Source organism: Saccostrea echinata, unplaced genomic scaffold, assembly GCF_033153115.1.
Source record: "Saccostrea echinata isolate AGI-Se365-2 ecotype Australia unplaced genomic scaffold, CSIRO_AGI_Sech_v1 ptg000015l, whole genome shotgun sequence".
In the NCBI taxonomy this organism is placed as follows: Eukaryota; Metazoa; Mollusca; class Bivalvia; order Ostreida; family Ostreidae; genus Saccostrea; species Saccostrea echinata.
The window spans coordinates 13,813,458-13,840,605 of NW_026889764.1; the positions used below are offsets into that span (position 1 = coordinate 13,813,458).

The 27,148-nt window shown below is 34.3% G+C and overlaps 2 protein-coding genes across 2 annotated transcripts in view; one reads left to right on the top strand and one right to left on the bottom strand.

The window, feature by feature from the left end:
• The window catches only part of LOC133187644 (amidase-like), a 144,254-nt gene extending 126,236 nt beyond the window's left edge, over positions 1 to 18,018 (bottom strand). Inside the window, exons 1-2 of the mRNA XM_061323060.1 lie at positions 17,929 to 18,018; positions 14,530 to 14,533 (exon numbers count right to left, since the gene is read on the bottom strand). Coding sequence (XP_061179044.1) covers positions 14,530 to 14,533; positions 17,929 to 18,018 — 94 coding nt within the window. The remainder of the gene's footprint in view (positions 1 to 14,529; positions 14,534 to 17,928) is intronic.
• LOC133187556 (dual specificity protein phosphatase 7-like) lies at positions 5,345 to 8,112 on the top strand. Its single transcript, XM_061322959.1, has 3 exons — positions 5,345 to 5,922; positions 6,703 to 7,092; positions 7,618 to 8,112. Exons 1-3 carry the CDS (start codon positions 5,541 to 5,543, stop codon positions 7,905 to 7,907), a joined length of 1,062 nt encoding a protein of 353 aa, XP_061178943.1. The 5' UTR covers positions 5,345 to 5,540; the 3' UTR covers positions 7,908 to 8,112.
• Positions 18,019 to 27,148: the final 9,130 nt, after the last annotated feature.

The following is a 27,148-nucleotide window of genomic DNA, read 5'->3' on the forward strand; positions in this document are numbered from 1 at the left end:
CCAAATGTGTTACGAGTCCTCATATTTTTTGCATATTTTTTTTTCATGAAATACAGAAAGTCCAACAATATCAAATTAGATATACATGTAGCCTTCCAAACAAGATGTATTTACAAAATTTAACAACTTTTCTGCTTCATTTCAAGCATGTAGCTATATAAAAACAGATACTATTTCATTCTGTCTCAAATGATAAGGAGAATGAGATGGGCATGGATTGGACATGTTTGCAGAATGAACCCAGATGCTCTACAAGTAGTTGCAATGAAATGGGCACCACGGTGAAAGGGAAGAAGAATGGGACCAATAGACACTTAAAAGCATTTTTGAAGGGCAAAAAAATCTGATATGGGGACAACCTTTAGGGTTGTCCAAAACAAGGCCACTGAAAGACTCTGGTGACGGGCTTTAGTGTTTATTTCATTTTAATTTGAATTCTTTTAAACTTAGTGTTGTAACACTATGGAAATCCTGAAAAATTCTGACGTTTATGAAATCATGAACTTTTTTAAATGGACCTCGTACATGTATGTGACGTCATTAAAAATGGAGAGAAAGAAATATTTTGTGATGTCACAAACAAAATTAGTCCCCCGGGTTTTACAGTGCGGCCCGAGGTGGCTCTGTAAATGCCCGCTTTCTTTTGCGAAATATATCAAAATATATAATAATTCGTGATAATGATGTGATAAAAAGATCAGAATGCCATCATTATATTTGTTATCCCTTCTAAATACCACATCCACGTCCTTAACAAAAATCTTGGACTTATCACCCACACATATAATTATTGTATTTATGTTCTTTTTATAAGAATATTTCACGCACCTAAGCCGTGTACATGTACATGATACACTTGCCATCTCCCGTTTTGGGGCTAAAATGAGCGATGACGTTTAATCATCTTTCAGCACATGATAATGTCTTATAGTAATTTCGTGATTCGTATTTGCAGAGAATTGGGCTACCCACTAAATATATTTTTCATATGAATGATCATTGTGTCTAGTTGTCGATGACCAGCGTTTGTTACTTCTATTTGTTGTATACAGGTCATTGTTGCCATTTCTTGGGAGATCAACTGTAGAAGTTACATGCAGTTGTGCAGGTCGTTAGTGGGGAAAGGGAGGGGCAGCTTGTTACAAGCAATAAGTTATGCTTGCGCTCACGTACAGGTCAGTTCAGTTAGACACAAGTTGTAATTCTGGATCATTGATATTTGTATCTAATCACATTTATCTTTCTTTAATATATTCCCTTTTTTCGTGTAAATCTTACAGTACGATAAATCAATATTCAACGTCTAATCTTTCTACTGGATTAATAAATGTGTGTCAGTTGAATCCCAAAACTTGTTGTTTTGGAAAGCTTGGATCAGAAAAGGATTATCGTCACACTGTGATTACACCAATCCCGATCTGATAAGTCTGCTAGGTGTTTTGGCAAGGACTTCCTTCTCGCTGGCTGGATTTTGGCAGCTGAGACAATTATCGATTCTTTAAGTGACGACTACTGTGAATGAAGAATGGGTCAAATTATCGAATTCTTATCGATAAATTATCGATTCTTTAAGTGATGAGTACTGTGAATGAAGAATGGGTCAATTTTGAACATCACAGAAAGTTTACAATTTCTAAATATTTTAGAAATTTACTATTCGCATCATTTGCAACCAAATTAGGTCGAAAAATATATACCAATATATATATATATATATATATAAACCAATCCAGGCATCCATTTTTTGTTTATAAATATCATTTGCCTTTAAACTACATATTGAACTTCTATGACAACATTCCATTAATTTCTATCAGTGGACCCCCTTTCATGTTCAACCCTCTCAGGAGATCCCAGGTTTATGCCACGAATCCTTCTCTGTCCTTGGGTATATCAGACCTGACGAAGTTTTCTCTTTATCTGAAGCACTTATGTCGGGTTTGATAAACGTAGGAGATAACCACGATTTATACAGCAACACACATACACTTTTAACATATTTACTTAAAAAGTCACGTGATACAAGCATGAAGGTTTTGAATTACCAGGTAAAATTGAAGTGAGATTGTCGTTATTCTGATAGATGTTTTGCACGATACTTAAATTTGTCCTTGTAGTATTTGAAAATAAATCAATTGCCATGTGATCATTATTTTCTATCATATTTCACATAAGATGTATATTCCTGGTCGTACGTTCTATTTCGATCATGACATAAATTTTATCTTACACAGCATACGCTCCCTTATGATACATAAAAATGACAATGCTCTCCGGGTACAAAGAAGATTAATTACCCCAAGAACAACCTTCAACGGGTATAGAACATAGGTAATCAAAGATTACGAAGCTCACCTCGACGAATGTTATCTACATGTAAGGCAAATTTCACATCATATTTTTTTCTAGTTAGGGTACATCCCCAGGTCAATGTCCATGCAAGTTTGATTTAATTATAGACCTGCTCAAAAAACTTTTGACCTGTTTAGTAATCAAGAAAATTTTGGTCACTTCCAACATCCAAAGCAAGTCTGGAAGTTTTCATTCTTAGATGCACCATCTATGCAAGTTTAATCATAACAGGCCATAATATTATATAGCTACTCCAAAAAATTACCCTGGTCACTCATCTGGAAAATGTACATCAGATTCAGAATCCAAGGCAAATCTGGAAGTGTCCATCCCTAGATACATCATCCATGCTAATTTGGTTAAAATATGGCTAAAATTCACTCATGTGGAAAATCTAGGTCAGATCCAGCATTCGAAGCAGGTTGGTTAGTGTACATCCCTAGATGCATCATCCATGAAAGTTTGGTCCAGGTAGGGCTTATAGTTACTTAGAAACGAGACTACTCCTAAATCTAAACCTGGTCTCACATGTGAAAAATCTAGGTCAGATCCAGCATCCGAAGCAAGTGTGGTAGTGTCCATCCCTGGATGCATCATCCATGCAAGTTTGGTCCGGGTAGGGCTTATAGTTACTTGGGAATGGACCTGCTCCTAAAACTTTAACCTGGTCACTCATCTGGAAAATCTAGATCAGATCCAGCATCCGAAGCAAGTGTGGTAGTGTCCATCCCTAGATGCATCATCCATGCAAGTTTGGTCCAGGTAGGGCTTATAGTTACTTGGGAATGGACCTGCCCCTTAAACTTTAACCTGGTCACTCATCCGGAAAATCTAGGTCAGATCCAGCATCCGAAGTAAGTGTGGCCATGTCCATCCCTAGATGCATCATCCATGCAAGTTTAGTCCAGGTAGGGCTTATAGTTACTTGGGAATGGACCTGCTCCTAAAACTTTAACCTGGTCACTCATCTGGAAAATCTAGATCAGATCCAGCATCCGCATCAAGTGTGGTAATGTCCATCCCTAGATGCATCATCCATGCAAGTTTGGTCCAGGTAGGGCTTATAGTTACTTGGGAATGGACCTGCTCCTAAAACTTTAACCTGGTCACTCATCAGGAAAATCTAGGTCAGATCCAGCAGATGCATCATCCATGCAAGTTTGGTCAAGGTAGGGCTTATAGTTACTTGAGAATGGGCCTGCTCCTAAAACTTTAACCTGGTCACTCATCTGGAAAATCTAGGTCAGATCCAGCATCCGAAGCAAGTGTGGTAGTGTCCATCCCTAGATGCATCATCCATGCAAGTTTGGTCCAGGTAGGGCTTGTAGTTACTTGGGAATGGACCTGCTCCTAAAACTTTAGCCTGGTCACTCATCCGGAAAATCTAGGTCAGATCCAGCATCCGAAGCAAGTGTGGTAGTGTCCATCCCTAGATGCATCATCCATGCAAGTTTGGTCAAGGTAGGGCTTATAGTTACTTGGGAATGGACCTGCTCCTAAAACTTTAACCTGGTCACTCATCTGGAAAATCTAGATCAGATCCAGCATCCGAAGCAAGTGTGGTAGTGTCCATCCCTAGATGCATCATCCATGCAAGTTTGGTCCAGGTAGGGCTTATAGTTACTTGGGAATGGGACTTGCTCCTAAAACTTTAACCTGGGACGCCGACGCTAACGCCGACGCCGACACCGACGCCGACGCCGGAGGTATAGCATAAGCTCATCTCGACTTCGTCGAGGTGAGCTAAAAAGCGTTCTCTAAAAAATGTAGTTCTTTTGAAATCCTTCTTCCGCCAGTTTGATTTGAAAGTGGGCAAGTCTTAATTAGTCTTGGCACTGAAGTACATGAATGGCACGATAACAAAAACTGGACTTATCAGAGTACAAACTGGAATAAAATAACGAACACAATAAATTTGTTGACAATTCTATATACGCCTTTTGTCAGGGTGCATGCTAGCTACAAAAACTGCAAAGTTTTCTTGTTTATTTTTTTTCCTACTCATAAATGTCGCTCTGTACATTTAATGTTTATAATCGAGGACAAGGGCTGTGTCAAAAGTAGAAAAGTATGTCAAGTTCATTGTGTTTTAAAACGTCTGGCATTCGTCCAAATAAAACCTCATGGTCTCATATAGATGTTTCTTCAATTTTCGTTAAAAAAAGCTCACTGGAGCATGAACAATTCATATGCATCTCATCCCTAATGTTCACTCATAATATTCCAGTTACACAACGAATTTCAAAAGCAACTCTCCGTAATCTGATATGGCGTGACACTTGGCGTTTAATTCAGTTTGATAAAAAAAAGTTGTTTACATCGTGTGCAACCGTCGAGGATAAAAAGCCAGGGAGGAAATAAAATAAGTAGGGAAAATCGATATGATAATGATGAATTATGATACTCGCCAGTATGATTTATCTCAAAACCCTGATCGTCAAAAGTTTTGATTAACAAAAATTAATTCTTTCTGTTGTAAAGCAAGTGATCTATGTAATAAATACTCTATAAATCTAACTTTCGGTACAAAATTAAATTTCCCCCTTTGGGCACTCACAGACAACGTGTGTGTAAAAAATATATAGAATTGCTACACTAGTTTCACATGAGTTGTGCAATTTGGAATTGAATATTGTACTTTCATGATCAATTTTGTATATGATGGATAAAATCGCTTTGTGAACGTGAGAAATTAAAAATTATTTCACATTAAAAGATTTGAATTTCAACTTTATTTGGCAATATGTGTGGTTTATTTTTAGATCACACACACGACAACCTTGAGCTGTAAGGTCACAGAAGATTTACTGTGTTGAATTAGGAACGTTCACTGAGAGAAGGGGGCGGAGTTATATCAGAAAACAGTGGTTTTCCATTGGTTGATATTTTTGTATCGTTACGAACTCATTGAGAGTTGATAGTATATATACGGCGCTAATGCTTCATTCATTTTAGCTGAACATTTGGCTACACATAAGATAGACCGTGTGAAGTAAACTACAAACTCTTAAACCTACCCCCTTTTTCCTTGTTTTGTTTATAGACTAAAATATTCCCGTGAATATGTCGTTATAGCTTGCTTATATCGACCTATCCTGTTCTCTTACCGCACTCACGTGATTTCATCTAAAGCGCCGCTGTGTAGGGTGAACCAGCGGAAAATAAACACAATTTTAGCTCTCAGTGGTATGCCGTGTATTGAGCGTGTAATGAAAATGTCGGGGGAATTTTGCAGTCCGGAATGGCTTAGGGAGAGTCTCCGGGCTGGTGAAAAAGTGCTTCTTATGGACTGTCGTCCCCAAAACGACTATGTAAGATCTCATATTAAGGGTGCAATCAACGTCACACTGCCAAACCTCATGTTGAGGCGACTCAAGAAGGGAAATCTGAAAATATCCTGTCTCATACAGAATAACGAAGCTAAGGAAACTTTTAACAGACTATGGAAGACACACAAAATTGTGATTTATGATGAGTGTACAACGGATTCTAACTCCAACCCATCCAGTGTGGTGGATCTACTTATGAAGAAGTTACGCCAGGATGGGGCGAATGTCTCGTGTTTGACGGGTATGTGTCTCTTTATCTTTTAATTAAACTCCATAAAGGACAAGTTTATTAATATGAATGAAATGAATGATAAAATCATGTATTTCCTTCATCAGAATAAAATGTGTTGCTTCTGTTCGGGAAGTAAAGTTCCCATTTAATTTTTTCGTGTATTTTAAAGGTGTAATTTTGCCGTGAAAAGTCGGGTTTTTCGTATAAACAACTTTCTGTTTTTGTGTTGCGAACTTGTACAGTATAACCGCGGGCTGATTAGTGAAGCATAATATTGAATGCGGTCAGTTTGTTTACAGTAAGGCGAATACACATCATAATGTCTTTCAGACCATCCATCAAAATGCCCGCCTTACTGACCACAAAAGCAATCCCACTGACTACAAACCACCAAACTTAATGTATTTTCCCCCGACTTATCAAGATATTATACCTTATCTTTTCCCCTTTACTGTGCCTCATTACAATTGACAGGAAATGGGATAAATTTCAATATTGACACAAGGATTACATATTCAATTGTAAATAATGAGAGTTCCCCTCTAAGGGGTAAAATAAATACAATTTTAGAGCATTATGTTTGCCTACCTGCAAGATGTTTGATTAGGCATAAATTAAACGTTTGATTTCTTGGTTGAATTGAAACAGCTCTTGCACTTTTTTAATGTCAAACACCTTTTAATTAGAAATTAATTATTTGTAGTGTTTAGATTACTTTCTACACTCATCTTATGTATCCATTCATAGATAGATAAAAGGAATTCTACATTTTCATACTTATATTTTCAGGAGGTTTTCCACAGTTTGAAAAAATAGCCAAAGATCTGTGTCGGAGAACTGAAAATACAGATGAATCAATTTTCGGATTGTGCAATTTAAAAATTTCGGACGATTCCGGAAACGGAACCTCTGAATCGGACAGTGAAAATCTGAATTCTCCAGGATGTATGTCCCCATATCCAGTGGAAGTACTTAACCATCTTTATCTTGGAAACGCTAAAAATTCCGCGGATATTAACTTGCTGAAGAAGTTTGGAATTAAATACATTTTGAACGTTACTCCCAATGTGCCAAATAAATTTGCAGAGGACAATGACTTTAAATACATGCAAATCCCAGTCTCGGACCAGCTCTCCCAGAATTTGTCTGCCTTTTTCCCAGAAGCAATAGCTTTCATCGGTAGGTATTTTTACATGTCCCCCTTTTGTTGCCTCTATAAGCTATTTTCTATTTAGGTCACTTGCGATAAGGCCTTTATCTTTTATTGGGGCAGCGACTTGAAATACACTATTGTCGGTAGATTAATGACAAACGCATTGTGTAAGATACACCAAAAATCGATGTAATTACATCATGAAATGCACAATTTGCGGTGTGTTTTGATGAATAAAAAAAATCTTCCTCTTCTGCGAAGCTTTTAAAGGGGCAGAGTAATCATATTCACTCCGTGAGGTAAACAGTCGCTGTCAGCGGAACCACGCTCTGATAGCCAAGTCTGTCAGTTCAACTATCGAGCAGTGAAATACGTCGTACAAGTTGCATTGAGAATCTCAATTAATCACAATCATCGCGTGTCATATTCTACACGTTCTATCAAAAAAGTTTTTATCTTCAGATAGAAAATATTTTTTGCTGCGATGTTGAGTACATGTGTATTGTTATAAGCAGATTAAAGTAATATGCGTATTTCTCTTTTTCTTGTAGACGAAGCCCGCGAAAACGGTTGTGGAGTCTTGGTACACTGCCTTGCCGGCATTAGTCGGTCCGTCACCGTAACCGTAGCCTACCTCATGCAGAAGGAACACATGAGTCTAAACCAAGCCTATGACCACGTCAAAGGATGTAAACCCAACATTTCCCCAAATTTCAACTTCATGGGGCAGCTCTTAGACTTTGAAAAAACTCTCTCAGGAGATAACACACAAGGCCACACGAGTTTCTTTTGCCAAAGATCAAACACTATTGAAACAGACACCAGTGTGCGGCAGACGTGAAAAGAAGAGTGAAATAAACAATGTTTACAGTATGACGGGAACTGTTTTTTGTCTCCCGCTACAAAAAACGAAGAAAATGCCCGCAGAACACCGTGAGAAAAAGATTCGAGGCTTAAACGCTAGCACATGTGGATACCAAATACCAGAACGACGGTTTAATGAATTGGAAGACTTTAAGTGCCAACACGATGATCTCAAAATAAAAACTCAGTTCATGAACGGTTGCAAACGCACAGGATAGCTTAGACTCTGACGTCACAATTCTTGAGAATATGAAGAGCGGGCGACTCGCCAAAATACCAGCTACTTTTTTTATCTTTGGCCTCTCAAATTAGCGACCAAGCATTTAGTGGGGGTCCCAAAAGGGGCAAACCAGTATATTTAGTAAGAAAAACAAATTAGCCAGGAAGTTCAACGAGAAAAAACACTACTTTTTCAAAATGTTAGAATTTTTTTTTTCAATTTCTGTACTAGCTATTAAAACATGTTTACAACACGTTCTAAAGGATGCCAAGTATGAAAATGTGTCACAAGGCAGCTAAATAATTCATTTAATTCATATCTTGACTTCATTCTTCAGTCTATTGTGTTGAATATGTCCCCATTAGTTGTAAAACGAAGTGGTCATTGCACAGAAATTATTTGGAAAGCTTGTAATGAGAAATAAAATTGACATTCTTTTTTGACAAAAGGAAAGAAATGTTCCAAGCTAAGACAATTCTTGATACGAAAGTTTTCCCATCTCTGTTGTTGTTCCATTGTTAGCTTTTTTGTAAAGTGATGTAGTCACTCTAAAAAATGACGGTTGCCATAGCAACAGAAGGGTTTCAAAATATTTTTGACTTTCTGATTTTATGAAGTTTTAAATTGTTTGTTATATGCTGTACAGATTATTTTAATTGACCTTGGAAACATAGTGCTAAAGTCTTAAATGTACATTCAATATTTTATATTGTTTTTTTTTTCTGACTGTGATGTTGTATGATCACTATTGTTACAACTGATGTTAAATGTTTTTCTGTAAATCCAATACATCCTTAGGAACAATAGTCCCAGAAGCTAGACATGACAACTACTATATAAACGTAAACTGATATTTCTGCAGAGTCGTAAAGAGGAAATTATTGTTGATTTAGTGTTTCAAAAGTTTTATAGATCAATTTCTTTTTATGAAGTACTGAAAAAAGGCCTCAGAATATACTGATAATGATCCTGTTTTGATCCGATTGAAAGAAAATAGTTGTCCAACTAGGGACTATTGTTTGGCTTGCATTTGGACTTGAGAAACATGAGATATATTTTATCCACTGGACATACATTTACCCAAGGGTGTTCTCATTTGTTATAGATCAGCGATCCAAGCATCATGTTCATTAACGTTTTATATAGCATTTTTTTCTGTTGTCAATGTTGAAACAGTTGGAGATAAACAAAAAATAATAAAAAAATGTCTCAAATTTAAAGAACTCTTCAGATTTATTTCTTATGTTAAGAGCATTCTGACTCCAAGTTGAACTAAAGATAAGGAATTACAGAAAGAAAAAAATTAAGGCAAGTGATAAGGCTGTTCAAGATGGCGTGCTTACACGTGTGCATTAGAGGATTCTATTTTTATAGAGCTTCAACAAGTTTAAGTACATGTACGTGGAATTTGAAAACAGGGATGAGTTTCATGTATGTGAATTGCTCTTTTCAAGTACAGTACTTCATATCTGTGTTCACTTTAACTGTACGTTTGTAACCGGATGTTAATCATAAACATTTTAAACATAGACCTATTCGCTTCCCGTTTTATAAGACAATGTAACACTTACTAAATCCATTAGTTACAAAAGTTACAAGATTAGGGGAGTTTGCGAGAAGGATATGCACAATGTCATGGATGTATACATATAAAGAAAAAAAAAACCCAAATCCAGTCAAACCCTAAACTCATTTATATATATATATATATATATATATATATATATATATATATATATATATATATATATATATAAAATCGTGAATATTTTAATTTGGTTAATTAGATAACTAACACAGATTTAAAGCTTCCTGTTGGCCCGCCGAACCTTTAACCCTTTGAAGCAAACATTCTGTAAATGAGGTAAAACAGCCCATTTAACCATAAATGTCTTCTATTGTAGACATTTACAACGTCAATGAACGAAAAAAGCCATTAAGTTTTCACCATTATACAAGCATACACAGGCGGTCTCGCGAAAGTCAATTTATTCTGGTGGCACTAATTGTGTTTCGCATGGAAGGATTTGACTGATGTTTTTTGAATTGTGAATGCAGGAGAATTTCAATTTAGAAAACTGAATATACAATCTCTCCCTCTTTCTTTCTCTCTCTCAAACACATTCTTAATTGTTTACATCTTTACTGTTCATAATTGAACATCCGCTTCTAAGCGGCCAATGTAGAAAGAATTTCTCCATTAACCACGAGTCCTGATTACATAACTAGCTCGTAAATTGATGAATCACGTGATGACAGATATGTGAATACTTTATGCTGTATCAGAGAATTTTCTCAGATAATCTTTGCAAGCAGTGAGAATGCAGTGTGGGACTTTAATTAAACTGATCAAACCTTAAAGTATCTAAAAGTTACTGTGCGATAAACAAAACCATGATCATTGGGAGGATCGATTAATGTTTACCTGACCGTGCACGACTGTACTACACGTGTACAAACTAAGTACAGGTGATTTGAAGCTCGTGATTACGATCAAGAAAACAAACTTACTAATTATACAATCCCATTTAAAAAAAATGAATTAACTGCTTTAGAAATTAAAAAAATTCTGTGGTGATATTTCTGGTGTAAATATAGAGAATCTTTCACAGATAACGAAAACTGTTTTGATGATTTATGTCCTAACAGCTGACCCCCAAGGAACAGGGGTAACCGAAGGAAACCTCTTTTTAAGCGGTTAACCGCAAGCAGGCTCTCAGAATATTGTTTAAATGTTCCTTAATAGTCAGTTGCTGTGTCAGGTTTATTTTCGGTCAGGAATGGGTGTGGAGACATAATATTACAATGAGTGATCGATTTCAGTTCAATAAATGATCAATTGAACATCAGAAACTGATTGAGAGAGTTCAGATATTTAAGGATCTTATTTCATATTCCGCTGCGTAATGATTGATAAAATGGGCGTATGTCATTCTTTCTATCTCATCTTTTAAATCTAACGCAGTGAAGCACACGGAAGATATATTTAAGTAATGCGTTTACGAGTAATTCAAGTACATTTTCTTAATGTGTCTCTCCCTTTAGGGGCCCCTCGCCCGTAGACATGGAGGCACCAAAAAGTTGTTTAACGGCAGTGTGGTACACATCGCATAGTTTTGACACATGCAAAACCTGTTGAAACTTTTTTTAAAGCACTACATGTGCATCAAGATGGGAAGATCGGTCTGCATTAATTGTATATCCATTTACATCGGATCCACAGTAAGAGCTTGTGTTAACATACAACACACACACATTCCTTTTGTAGCTGTTACGTATTGAAGTTTGAAAATATTTAATTATTCCAGACCTTACCAATCCCCTTCTTGTTAAGGTTCATCGATACTCTGATGAGAGATAACTCTTAATGACATAAATGTCTGTTATTCCTTTACAAAGTATCTTTCTTGTTCAATTTTGCCCCGCAAGCTTTGCTATAATTGTTTGTATTTTACTTAACAAATTCATTTCTTTTGGAAAATCATAAGAATTAAAGAAACATATGATATGAGTGAGCAGAAGGTTTATGAACCTTGTCAACAAAGAAAATAATTATCAACATATGAAATAGAATTATCAACAAAACGTTTCACACATCGTCGTCATGGGCGGACCTAGGAATTTTTCCTCCATACCGCGGCGGGGGTTAGATAGATATTTCTCATCGACAGACCGCTTTCCGTATTAAGTTTTTAGAACTTTTTACCCGATCCCAATTCTAAAGTTTATAGACAATAAAATATGTTCAAACCAAATCGCCTTTCCTTCATATATTATCAAATTACAAGGTATAAGGGAGAGGGAGAGATCAATAATTGGTTATACATTATTCCACAAATTTAATAACCCTGAAATCCTTGCATGATCATAAAATTGTAGGCAAAATAGGTGCAAGTATAGAATTCGTCAGATTCTGACTTTGATATTTGATTCTTTAAAAAGGAAAATTTTCTACCCACACTACAAAATTGAAAAATATATTTCCAAGACTTGATTCGTGGTTGATTTTAAACTTTTGAAGTCATCTGAAACATTAGGGACTTGTGACCTGCATCAGTCATTGAGTGCATTAAATGTTTTTGTAAAAAAAACTTCCTTATTATGTTTAAATATTTTTGTTTTGTTTATTTCGTCTGTTATCCTATATGCAATCATGGTACTGTCAATACACACTTAGACTTTAAAAATGTGCTGTTTGCACTCAGCTGATCAAGGTTATATCACAACTTGCATTTGCCGAATCCATGGTTTTTTAAACACTGAATTCAACCATACCGAAATAAATATAATTTCTTATATCAACAACATTTTTATTTATAATATCTAACATTTGGTCAAGTGTATTCAAAGCTTTGCTTTATATTACAGTTTAATAACCCCTCTGGCAAACATTGTGGCGTGATTTACGATTGCCTAAGGCATATGAACTTGAAAACTCTGTACGATCTTTTGAACCATTTCCTTAATGAAATTTACAAGTTCGTTCTAGAAAGAGCACCTGCCATACTTCTCCCGCCAAAACTTTGATACATGAATAATAAATGTGTTTTTATGGAGATACCAAGATAATTATACAATTGTATATAACGTTTTTGCATGTTAAATCGTGAAAATATGTATGAAGGAAGCAGATGTTTAAAAAATAATCAAATAGAATTAATTATCACCGTCAAATGTATGATTTATGAGCTTTCTATTTTCTCATTAATAAATATAATCATACATTCACTAATTATTTGTCAAAATATTTTCTCATAAATAAATAATTACACATTCGCTAATTATTTTTCAAAATATTGTTATAAGCCAAAAGAGTTTCAATGATTATTCATTTCTGATATATCATTGAAACATAGGATCACCAACCATATTGTAACAACAAATGATATGATTGTTCCAAATACTCTATAAAAAGAAAACAATTATTTCTACTTTCTAAATCAGTAGGTCTTTCTGATCTAGGCCAGAATTAAAATCACGACCCCCTTAAATCACCTAAATATCACAAATGTGAGACTGCGCGACACTGTATCATCCCCATAGAGTCACATACTCTGAATGTATTTTAGATTCTCTGAAGTTGCCTGTCCTATTCGTAGCAATGTCTGTAAATTAACTTTCTCTGATGTTGTGATCATGTATTTGGTGACAACAAATTCGACATGTTCTCAGACAGGTGGCAAAATATTGACGCCTACTTGACGAGTCTTATCTAAAGGTGGTATAAAACAAAATGTGGGAGTAATAGCAACGACCTAGCTTTTGATCTGAAGATATACCGATTTACTATAGCATACACTCTCAGAACTGGACACAGTTTGGTATATCTTAATATATATTGCTTTTTATGTACTAACAAGCAAATTCAAAGAATTGTGGTCCCCAAAATGGATGGGATGCCATTATTTATGGCATAATGGAACTGTCTTGTTTGTGTGTCTTGTCTTCATACAAAAAAAAAAAGACATAAATTATTGAATTAAAAGCAGTTATGGTAAAGATTATAGCTTCCCAAAACGACATCAAACTCAAGACCAAGGTCATGAAGTCAAATATCATAATACAATCCGAAAGGTCTTGTCACAAGTAATTCACATGTGAAAAAAATATGGAAGCCATGTCTCTTATGTAGCATAAAGGTTATGGTCAAGGTTAAACATTTTTATAAGTAGGCCAAACTTCTAGATCAAGGCTATGAAGTCAAAAAGAATATACTTTTCTTAAAGGTGTTGTCATAGGTAACGTACATGTAGAAATATGAAAGCCCTATCTTCTCTCTTTCAAAAGTTATTACAAATGTAAAATTTGAAAAAAAAACTCTAGGTTAGACTTTAAGGTCAGGGTCAGGGTCACAAGGTCAAAAACCAGAGTATACAATCGCAAAAGTCTTGAAACAGGTAATACACACGACAAATGTGAATGCCATACATACTCTCAATCAAAAGTTATCAGCAATGTTGAAAGGTTTGAAAATTATGTCAAACTTTAAGGTCAAGGTCATAGGGTAAAAAATCATAGAACATTTGGAAAATGCTTGTTGCAGGTAATGCATATACCCATGTCAACTATGAATGCTCTATCTTTTCTCAATCAAAAGTTATAAACAAAGATAAAATTTTTGAAAGGTAGGTCAAACTTCAAGATCTAGGTCGCGGGGTCAAAAACCAATAGTATATTTGGAAAGGTCTTGTCACAGGTAATGTACAAGTACATGTGTTATATGAAAGCCCTATCTTTTCTCGTTCAAATTTTATGGCCAATTTAAAGAAATGTTAAAAATTTTGAAAAGTACGTCAAACTTCAAGGTCAAGGGGTAAAAATTCATAGTACATTTGGAAAGGTCTTTTTACAGGTAATGTACATGTCAAATACAAAAGACCTTTCTCTTCTCAATCAAAAGTTATAAGCAAAGATAAAATTTTTGTAAGTAGGACAAACTTCAAGGTCAAGGTATTGGGCCAAAAGTCATCGTAGATTTAGAAAGGTCTTGTCATAGGTAACACACATGTATAATATGAAAGCCCTATCTTTTCTCATTCACAATGCAAGTTATGCCCAATTTAAAGTAATGTTAGTATTTTTGAAAAGTAGGTCAATCTTCAAGGTCACGGTCACAGGGTAAACTATCATAGTATATTTGGAAGGGTTTTGTCATAGTTAATGTACGTGTGAAATACGAAAGTTATGACAAAGGTTAAAGTTTTTGTGTCAGACTGACAGACGGACAGACTGACAAATGAAATAGATGTAATGTCCCCTCGCTTTCGCGAAAGTGGGGACAAAATTACCAATTTAAAGTTATGTTAAAATTTTTAAAAGTAGGTCAAACTTCTAGGTCAAAGTCACAGGGTAAAAAATCATAGTATAGTTGGAAAGGTCTTGTCACAGGTAATATACGTGTGAAATATGAAAGACCTATCTCTTCTCATTCAAAAGTTATGACCAAGGTTAATGTTTTTGTGACAGACTGACAGAGAGACAGACTGACAGACGAAATAGATATAATGTCCCCTCGCTTTCGCGAAAGCTGGGGACAGACAGATTTTGAAAATAAATAGTCTAATCTTGAAAATGTTAAAAATTCACCATCTGTCCACTAGGAAGAAAGTAAGTAATCTGACCTTGAATGGTGTATGATATTTATATACCTCCCCTAACACCTTCATTTGAAACAAAGGAATGTTGGGGGGGGGGGATAAATAGGAATCGCCTTGTCCATCTGTCTTGCTATCCGTCTGTCAGACTGTCCGTCTGTCCTTGCAATCATATATAAACAATGTCTTTCTTTGTTAATATTGGAATATTAAGTGGTGCAGCTATTGCAGAAAAAAAAATTCAAAACCCGCGGGTTATGTATTTTTTCTGCAAAAACTGCAACATTTAAACCCAAACTAAATTCCCCTACTAACAACCAAAGAAAGTATTTTATTGTTTAATTCAAGTCACTTGTGAAGATTTCTTGAGCAGTACGCTCTTCCATCAATGAAGCATACATTGACGTACATATGAATAATACAATATTTAACTTTATATTAATAATCATACAGACATAAATATAAACAATAAAATGTTAATTTTCTATGTCTGTTAGTATCGGAATTTAAAAAAAAAACCAAAGAAAGCGCTTTACAACACTGTGCATTAAATATACTGCAGTCAAAACTAGAACAATTATTTTTTTTAAATCAAAATATTTCATTCATATATACAATTACATTGCATTAAAATATCACAGACGTCCTGGGTAATTACATCACAATTTTAACAATCAAAAGTCAGCTCTTTGCAAAGTATCTGTTCATGATCAGATGTATTCTTTGCTATATATATGTATACACAATTACACCTTTAACTCTTATTAGGAATTAAAATTAAATTTCAATAATATTTTAGATATTGTTTTTTTTTTTAATCAAACACAAAAATCAGACCTTGCATATTAAGATGTGATATCAAATAGCGTAAACTAGCGCCATAAAATTAAAATTGCTCACGGTACTTCAATGAATTTTACTCATTTATTCAACATCATCTTTTCTGCATGCAGAATAAACTAGAAGACAAACAGTTTACCTCTAAATAAAGTGTCAATGTTTTTTTGAAAGCAACTATGAAATGATCACGCGGTACAACCTCAAAAAACGACGTATATCTATCACGGTGTAAATTTTGATAAAAACTATTTTAGTGGCATGTTTTAACTATCTTTGAAATATACTTTTAATCTATTGCAATTACTTAAAACAACATAAAAGACTAATTATGCTAATTACCATGTAACTCAAAATGTATCAATTTAATCGATTTACTCAACATGTCATGAGTTATTCTATCTAAGCCATCTGTCACTCATGCTCAGAATTGTGCTAATTGTCATTCTTATACTTTATTATTTATATGTTACATGCAACTTTGTTAATCAGTCAAGTCCTAGGCTTCGGATTGTTCAGGTGCAATTTTTGGATTTCCAGAATTCACCCTACCGACCTAAGTTATAATAAAGTGCTATTCCATCGTTAGCATTTTTATGTTTCATTGTTGCCGGAAAGTTTTGACACTTATTTTCCCCGGTCACATATCTATGAGTCTAAGAGAGACAAATAATTTGATATGAGCAATCATCGTTCAAATTTCACATTCATTCACTAGTGATGTGACACAATTGTTTCGTAGAATGTACAATTTTTACCTCATTTTGTCCCCTTTTTAAAAAAATAAATAGAGAGTTAAAAAAGAATAAGGTTGTGTGTGTGTTTGTCTTTTTGTCGTAATTTATTGTTTCGCTTTGGAAAAACTCGCATAGATTTTGCAAATATTTGAAGGTTGAAGAGGGACACCAAAGGTCCAGATTCCCTATTGTTAAATGGCACAACAGGTTCAGAGAGAGGAAAAACAAATTAAATGCCGATTAGCAGTCTGGGAGTCCACCGTCAGTCACATCGACAAGTAACGTCACTCACGAGGTCTAGAAATTGAACGACGACTAGTGAAATACTAGTAAGCTAGCAAAGTCAAGTGAGGCCCTTTGTAGTTTGTATAAATGTGTTTTCAAATCAGTTGTTCGTGAAATTTTAAAGTCATATTAACAAGATGGGTTTCAGTCAATATTTAACACCAAAGTATTTCGTCAAGAAAAGTGTATTGAGGGAGATAGAGAAGCAATGACGTCATAAAACACACAGCGACAGTGCCAGAAGATCATACACTGTCTTTGTATTTAATGATAAATTGAAAAATTATCACCGTATCAAACTAAAATTTTCTTAAGCTTTTGTTGATTTATGTCGTTATAAATTTTGTAATTAGAGCCTTCATAGTATTACTTGTTACTTTATCGGATCAATCTACGAACTTTTTGATAACCCCTCGCGTATCGTGACAAATATATCGGATGTCTAAAAGAGCAGATCATTGCCGTTAACTGGAATTCAATAAGTAAACAAAATCTTACATTAATGTTTTTGAAATATAAAAAAGAAGAATTGCATAAATTTGCATTTTTAGACACCCATTTTATTGACAGTGAGGATAAAATAATTTGAAAATATATGAATACAGGGGTCCAATAATGCCCCTTAAATAGAGTTAATGCGGGCAACAGGAGTCAAGAAAGATGGACTAAAAAAAAAATACAAACCGCCAAAAATATAGTATGAAGAGTTTAAAAACATGTAATTCAAAAATCTTTGGTTGGCTAATACGCTCTTTCTGTGCGTCAGTAAGGACAAACATGTCTATGTATCTCACAAGTATCTAGGTTGTGTGACCTGATCCTTACTCTGTCTGTCGATGTCATCACTTTATGATGTCCTTGGCAAATATCATTACCCGTCTGGAAGGAATATGATTCGTTAACGACTTGATGCATTTTCGTGTTTTGTTTTTAAAGATGGATATTAATTTCTTATTGGTTGGGGAAAGTCAAACGATTGAATAAATGTGAAATATCACGAAAGAATTGCAGTATACATGTAGGTCTTCTTTGTTTTGATGTCATAAAGTACATCTGTAGCCTTGATAAGATTGTACTTGATCTAGTTTTACAGATACAATGATGTGAGGGGAGCAGAGGGTCATTAAAAAGTACATTTCCACCAATTTCTATGTAGAAATAGGGAGTATCATTGAATATAGCTGCAGAAATGTAGCTCTCTGGTTGAGAAAATTCGGACAGACAAACCAGAGGGCTACAGAACGAAGTAGATTTTTGTGGCATGCTTTGGATTTTATTTCTAGCGTTATCTGCGTTCCCATCCTATACGTTATCACTGAGTGTTGTACTATTTTGAAATTTCTGACATAAATTTCGATGGATATGTATTTATCATTTCTTTATTATACGTCCGAATTTTTTTATGTTCTAAACTGATTTACGGCAATAAAAAATAAGTAGAGAAGCAAGGCTCTGAAATTAAAAAAAGAAAAACAAGTGAAATTGAAATCAATACAATGTTATGCACCGACGTACACTTTAAGAATGTTCACCGCAATGGCACATGAATGCATAACGGGGAAAGCAGGTCTTTCTAAACTGCACCATGTCTGTATTGACAAAGTGTGATGGTTCAGGTCTCATCCTGTGCAAGGTACATGTTGCATTGACTAAAGATAACTACAATGTATAATATTTCAAAATGAGGTACATACCATGAAATTCACATTTATTTAATAGATATCATGTAGTGTTTTGCGTTCACGTATGAATTTCAGAAGAAATTTTGACGGATTGCAAAGTTCACGATTTCTAGGAACACTTTTTGCGAATGTTCGCATTGTACACTTTATATATATATATATATATATATATATATATATATATATATATATATATATATATATATATATATATATATATATATATATATATATATATATATATATATATATACAGTGTATATATAAAATGAAAAATCCAATTTTTGGTACAGTAAAGTATTGATATATCCAATGAAAAAATCAAGAATCACAAGACTCGAATAATCATTTTAACTGTAAGCGCTTTCTGCCTTTTAATGGCTCTTCAGACAGTTACAAAATGAATATGAAATTGCTTAGTAACGTTCATAAGCACGACGTCAATTATTGTCCTTTGTGACGTCATAATAACGTTAAAAGGTAGCATCATAATTCGCACAGTTACAATCACTTGTAATTCAAAAACAAATAGAAAATTAAATAGAAAATTAACTCTGAAGCAATTATTTTCTGTTAAGTTTTGGATTAAATAATTTAATAAAGTAGTCCTCCTTTGCTACTCTGGATATTTCACAGTCATTGTGCATTTTATAAAATGGAAATATTTTAAAATTGCCTTTCCCACAGATAGCAAAGTGCTCACTGCACGGCGTATTTCTTATGTCAGGGTCCCGAATTTGTTGTTTATGGACTCGCACACGTGCGTTCAGTTTACTGGTTTGTCCTATGTAGTATTCATCACAGGTTGGACAGGTTATGCAATAAATAACATTTTCTGACTTACAGGTCATGTTGGCGTTTGGTGTTAATTTTTTACAACATTTTAGAGTTTTTTCACTGCCCTCCTCCAGATATTCACATGTTCCACAACGTGGGTCACGGCACTTTTTGACGACTTTGGCATTGTCCGATGCAAATCTTGCTCTGGTTAGGATTTTCTTTAGATTGGGTGCCTGTCTCCTGCTATTAATTATTTGTGATTCCTTGATAACGTCTTTTAAATTTTGAGACTGTTCTAAAATGGGAAAAAATCTCCTGGCTGTTTTCAAAATATTGTGGTTGCGTGGATTGTGCGTTACAACAAAAGGGATGTGGCTTTTTTCACTATCATCCTTGTGGCGATTGTTCCTTAGTATAGACGAAGGGATGCTTTTTGCCTTTTCAATTCCGGCATTTATAAGATTCTCCGGATAATGTTGTTTTTTGAGATATGATTTAAATTCTTCTAACCTTTTTGACCGTAAAGATGTATCGGTTACTATTGTGCATATGCGTCTTGCCATGTTGTATGGAATATTACGTTTAGTATGCGATGGGTGACATGAATGAAAATCCAAATACTGGTGCGAATCTGTTTCTTTGCAGTACAGGTCTGTAATTATTTTGGTATCATCCTTAATTAGAAGGAGGTCCAAAAATGGTAGTTGACTGTCACTCATCTCCATAGTGAACTGAATTGATTCCTGTAAATGGTTAATTACCGTGTGGAATTTTTGTAAATCATCTTCAGTTTTGTTCCATTTTTTGGAATCTTATAAATGCCGGAATTGAAAAGGCAAAAAGCATCCCTTCGTCTATACTAAGGAACAATCGCCACAAGGATGATAGTGAAAAAAGCCACATCCCTTTTGTTGTAACGCACAATCCACGCAACCACAATATTTTGAAAACAGCCAGGAGATTTTTTCCCATTTTAGAACAGTCTCAAAATTTAAAAGACGTTATCAAGGAATCACAAATAATTAATAGCAGGAGACAGGCACCCAATCTAAAGAAAATCCTAACCAGAGCAAGATTTGCATCGGACAATGCCAAAGTCGTCAAAAAGTGCCGTGACCCACGTTGTGGAACATGTGAATATCTGGAGGAGGGCAGTGAAAAAACTCTAAAATGTTGTAAAAAATTAACACCAAACGCCAACATGACCTGTAAGTCAGAAAATGTTATTTATTGCATAACCTGTCCAACCTGTGATGAATACTACATAGGACAAACCAGTAAACTGAACGCACGTGTGCGAGTCCATAAACAACAAATTCGGGACCCTGACATAAGAAATGCGCCGTGCAGTGAGCACTTTGCTATCTGTGGGAAAGGCAATTTTAAAATATTTCCATTTTATAAAATGCACAATGACTGTGAAATATCCAGAGTAGCAAAGGAGGACTACTTTATTAAATTATTTAATCCAAAACTTAACAGAAAATAATTGCTTCAGAGTTAATTTTCTATTTGTTTTTGAATTACAAGTGATTGTAACTGTGCGAATTAAGATGCTACCTTTTAACGTTATTATGACGTCACAAAGGACAATAATTGACGTCGTGCTTATGAACGTTACTAAGCAATTTCATATTCATTTTGTAACTGTCTGAAGAGCCATTAAAAGGCAGAAAGCGCTTACAGTTAAAATGATTATTCGAGTCTTGTGATTCTTGATTTTTTCATTGGATATATATATATATATATATATATATATATATATATATATATATATATATATATATATATATATATATATATATATATGAATTTTGTGTTTTTCCTTGCGCTTAGAATCCTGTAGATATTGACCGATATTTCACTTTGAAAAAAAAAATTCAACCATTGCCCTTTGTTGCACTGCATATTCTATACTGGATATTAAACCGTGCGTTCTGCTAAATGTCAGATTCGTGATTTGTAAAGTACGAACACATCTGAAAAAAATAATACTTAGCAATTGTATTTTTAAATAGGAAAAAATAGTTTAATGTCACACGTATATATATACCAATGCGTAGGAACATGCAGCATAAGCTTTGAGGTGCATAACAATGCATCTATTGTTATTGCTCACAGAGAATTTTGTGCATTCCTGAATCTACATTCAGCTAGAAGCATTGTTACACGACTGTGGCTACGAAATAAATGAATTAATCAAATTTAGGATGAGAACCTGATACTTGTTTGTGGTTGACATAATACGGAGTATCAGTAAAGGAAAAAAAACAATGTAACTATAGAAATGATTGGTTACTTTATTTCTATTCAGGCTTTCTTTATAAAAAAATCTCTGTTTGCTCGTATGCATTTTGAAAGCAAACCGATTCCAATAAACTATCGTGTATTAATAGCAATTAAATTATATTCTTCCAAAATATAATAATTTGCATTTGTCAATTAAACAGACGAATTTCATTATTCCTACGGTATGAGATAATTAGTTTGAGTCTCTCTCTCTCTCTATAAATTATATATATGTTATACCTCTGTGATATTTTTTTCATAAAGATAAGAAAGGTGAGGATAACGAAAAGTGATCAATCTAAAAAAAATCTATGAACAAAACAAATCTGTGAACAGGGCCAAAAACACGGACCCCTGGAAATTCCATAGATGGGATCAGGTGCCTAGGACGAGAAGCCATCCCTCTTGACCTTTCACACCCGCCGTGAGCCCTACAGATGTATGCATTGATCAGTTAGAATACACATGCTATATTTTTTTTCTAGCCAGTACAGTCGAATAGTTTTTGCCCATTGTGAACTTTTCACTGGCAGCATTTCTTCATCTCGAGACTCTCAGTTTAATCTGGATCGAGACGTAACACAAGTAAAGTCTGCTTCGGTTTAATCAAACACAAATTTACTGGCTATTCGGACAATAGCAAGTTTATTGTCCCCCTCGACAGCAAATGCGCCTGCACCTCGGGAAGTAGTTGTTGTCTTAGGAGACATTAAACTTGTAATTGTCCTTATATCTAGTAAATAGGTGTATAATATGACTACTGCCAAACAGCAAACGTTCTTTTTCTTCATGGAATCTCATTACCTGACATATCACTTATTTCCTGTCATATCGCCAAAATGCAGTAACTGTTATGCATGCACTGCAAAGCTGTCCGGTTAAAACCAGTTGAGACCAGAAAGAAAGAAACAAAAACAAATTGCATGTTATGGAGCTTGTGTGACTTAAAAATCTTCATTCATCTCAAAATTTCAGGTTCCTAAAATTGACGCCTTCACAAACTAAAATTAGCAAAAAAATTGGGGTGTGTTTGATAAATTACATTACTTGATGACTTTTACGACAAGAAACAATCGAATTCATGTCAGCGGGGAGACATTGTCCATGATATTATAAAATGTTTTTATAACCTTTTCCTCATTGTTGCATATTAAGATCTCTAGATTCTACTACCGTGACGTCAAAGAGACCTAAATACTAATTAAAAATTACAACTGAAATTTCGTTAACATTAATTTTATTTAAATGTTTTTATGAATCTAAGCTACGTTGACAATAAAAGAGCAATTAAACCTGATCTGATATCTTGGAGGCATAAACATGCACTTTAGAAGGTCCTTAGCCTTTGTTTCCTTAAGATTCATGGGACTAATTATGAGAGAAGAAGCAAACATTTTAATCATGAGCTGCAAACCATTCTCATTGAAATGTAAACCTGATTGCTATGAAAATACTTTTTATAAAGTTCATGTCCACAAATATATTTGGCATCAGTTAACAAGCATAAATAAGCACCAACAAGTTTTAAATAATGAAATTATGAAAGAGAAAGTGTAAAGATAACCTTCAATGGATTAATTAAAGCTGCTCATTTTTTACATTCAAACATATTCACACTAAATTTCACTTCAAGAAAGGTCCACGAACATAATTATAGTTTTTTTTTTAAATTTCTGGAATATTCTTGAAATTTTAATGAAATAACCTTGCTGTATATACTATGAAGTTGTAGAAGATACTGTCATAAATTCTGCAATTTTTGGTACATGGTGGCAAAACATACAGTACAAGTATTAACAACAAATATCTGCTTTAAGCAAGCATGAGACGATAAAAGAAATCAAAAGTTAGAACCTTTGCTATTGCAAGCAACAGCATATATCACCAAGGACTAACTCGAAAAGTACAACTAGAGTTGAAACTGATCCAAAAAGCAAAACACCGCTTTTTGTTTCCATCAGGCCCGTAGGAAGCAATTTCGGTTGGGGGGGGGGGGGCAGCCATACATTTTCAGTTGAGAGCACTACCAAAAATTCCTTCACACGCAAAAAAAAAGTCATCAGACGTTTTTATTGATTGGGCACAAGCATATAAAAGCTATGTTTTCCATAGTATTCTATATATCGGCAAAATTACTGGGGGGGGGGGGGGCACGGCCTCCCCCGTGCCCCCCCCCCCTAGTTCCTACGACCATGTCCATGACAACGGCAGCAATTTTGATTTTAAAAAATGTTGCATATATACACAGCTACAATTAGTGAGTATAATCATAACTGTGAAGTTTCATGAAGATTGTTCAAGCCATCCTCGAGAATTCTTACAAACAAAACTAGGTTGAACATTAACAATGAAATGTGAAGATAACGAACAGTTATATATATTTCCCGACTTCGTTCGCGGTGACATAAAACACAGACCCTTATGAAATTGCAGTCCTTTGATCTAACTCATCTTTCTTGATCTTTCTAACAGTGTACTTGACTAGTACCACTCACATTGTCCTTCTTATCAAATTTATCTTTCTTAAACATCGCAATACTGAATATTTTCATTAATGTATGACACGTATGTAATAAAATCTATCTATTTTTGTTCTAAATTATTTCTTGATTAGACCTGAAAAAAGTAAAAAAAAAAAGAAAAAAAAAAGCCAAAAAAATCTTGCACTAAGCCAAATAGTTAATTGCTAAAGGTATGCACAAGCAGAAAAGCTTGCAATGATGTTTAATCAAACGAAACACGTTAAAAACACCATCCTGATGAGCAATCAATAACTAACCAGCACGGAAATGTTGCTTGAGAAAAGAGTTCATGAACTTAAGCAGTTTCCTATGAAGATTCACATTGAGATGGGAAGATATGAAATAAACAGGAAGTGACAACGAGCATCCTTTAAAATATTGTAATCACCAAGGAGACTATTTCAAATGCGGGTAAGGTTAGGCATCTGAAAACAAAAAAGTTTATGTTTTAAAAAAAATATGAAAAAAAACAAGGCAGTTTTTATCGGAAATCCTTATATTTGAGAAGACATTATCAGATCGTCTTATAATCTTTATTATCAATTCAGCTTATTCAAAGCTGCTAAAGATATATATTTGTTTAGAAGGAGAGATCTTCGACTTATCACTTATTTTTAAGAATACCTTAAATCCTATGAAAAATACATTTTAAAGCCTATACATTTATGAACCTGATACATGCAATTTTTATTCTATTGTTAGAATTGTCAAATTAATCAACTGCATTTAGTCCACATTGTCAGATTAATGAACATGCATGTCACAATCGATGTTAGAAAACAATCAGATCTCCCAACAAAAATCCAATGCAATAAGTCTACGTCATATTAAAAGATTCTGCTTAATGCGATGTTTCCAACCAGGGACCAGTTTGATCAAGTTCAAATTTTATTTTCTACGTATCTTAGGAGTAGTAGTACTTACAACTATTAGCTTTAGTAGTACTTACAAGTATTAGCTTTCGTAGAAAAGCTTTTCGGACTTGAGCAAAGTTGTTTTTACGTGAAGCATCAAGAAAAGTTAAATCCAGTCTAATCAACATGGGTTTGAGTCATGAAATGAATTCTTTTGCTAAGAAAGAAGAAGAGTTCAATATTCAGTGGCATCAACATAAAATAAAACTTGGACATGAATTTGTTCTATATACACTATATTACTTGTAATTTCTTTTTTCATGGATGTAAGAACTGGGGGGTGGGGGGTGGGGGGGGTGGGGGGGGTATAATTTGGCCGATTTATACTACATAGCTATTTTATGCTTGTGTTCCTAAATCATGTAAATATTGATTTCTGATAACTTTTTGTATGCTCTTTAAGGAATTTCCACCCTAAACTTAAAAATTTCCTCCAACGGGCCTGTTCATAGATACAAATAAATAACCAGTGCTTTTGAAAGAAAAGGTTACAACATATAAAAACCAAAACACCAATTGGTGAACAATTTTGATAATTAAAATGATTTAAAAAAAAAAAAAAATAAACGTGTTACAAATGAGCTAACATCTTTGCATTTAAGCAAAAGAATATTCAACATCTATCCTTCATTCGATATTTTTTAAAACTATGAATGAATCAAACATCTGCTAGTTATGAATATGTGTAGATTTATAAAAAAAAATAAATCCAAAGGTAGAGAGACTTAATGTGCATTGAAAAACACCCATTAGTTGATTTGTTAAAGATAATCGACAAGTGTTGACCTGACCAGCTTCATTCCTTCTGTTTTGCTGGACATGAATAATGCATTCGAAAATAGCCAAATGTTATGTAACCTGTAATAATATAAATGTGATAATAATGATATCAGGTCCATTGCTCTGGCTTGTTTGGGTGTTTAGCTACTCCAGCATGCTAGAGGTTCACGGCGAGATACTTTTGACTTGGCGCCGCGTAACCTCTAGCATCCATTGTAAAAATTCTCGCCGCTGAAACCCCAAGTGGAAATAAATTGTTTAATTAAAAATGCAGACTTTAAACATTAAAGAATGACAAGAAACAATAAAATATTCAATATTTGCAATAAAACTTACACATAAAACAATGTTAATTTCTCTTATTAGCAATAAATTCCTTATTTTTAAAATCGAAGCAGAAATAAAAACAAGTCGTCTGTTTGAAATTCGGGAGTAGAATGCGAAAAATCTGACGAAACGAAACTAGTATTCCGCTATAGGAAATAACTAAAAGTTTCGTTTTCTGACTGGCAATCCGCAAAATTAACATGAAATCAAAACGAAAGTAATTCTGGTGACAAATTGAAATAATGATGATTTTGATTAATGAATAATGACGCATACTGAATAAAGTGGATTTTATGATTTTTTTTGTGACTTTTATACCCCATGCAAACACGTAGGTACCTGAAAATTACTTGTTTACTGTTTATTTCACGCATAATATGTTCCGCCCAAAATCTTAGGCGGAAAGAGATCGTTAGAAAATGGCCTTCGGATGTAAGAGTCCGAAGTATATAAGGAGCGTAGGGACGTTAACCGAGTCTCTTACTTGTAGGAGTAGGTGTTTAGCATGTTTTCTTTACTCCCTAATACTCTCCAATTGATAGTTAAGATACATGTAGTATGACGTTTCCAAAATCAAGTTACCACAAGAATTCTATTGAACGACTTGACCAAGAAGCCTTGACTAAATCAAGTATTGTCTGACGTCATGACGTCAGACAATCAGATTATTAACATTCGCGAGCTCGATGAGTGCATTTATTCCTTTACCTTATAATCAATAACTGTTTATTTTAATATATAGTTAAACGAA

Excerpts from the sequence above, each read along its gene's own strand:
- LOC133187556 (XM_061322959.1), top strand. The coding sequence starts at position 5,541 with ATGCCGTGTATTGAGCGTGTAATGAAAATGTCGGGGGAATTTTGCAGT. Across the intron at positions 5,923-6,702 it reads GAATGTCTCGTGTTTGACGG|GAGGTTTTCCACAGTTTGAA; the intron begins GTATGTGTCTCT and ends TTATATTTTCAG. Across the intron at positions 7,093-7,617 it reads AGAAGCAATAGCTTTCATCG|ACGAAGCCCGCGAAAACGGT; the intron begins GTAGGTATTTTT and ends TTTTTCTTGTAG.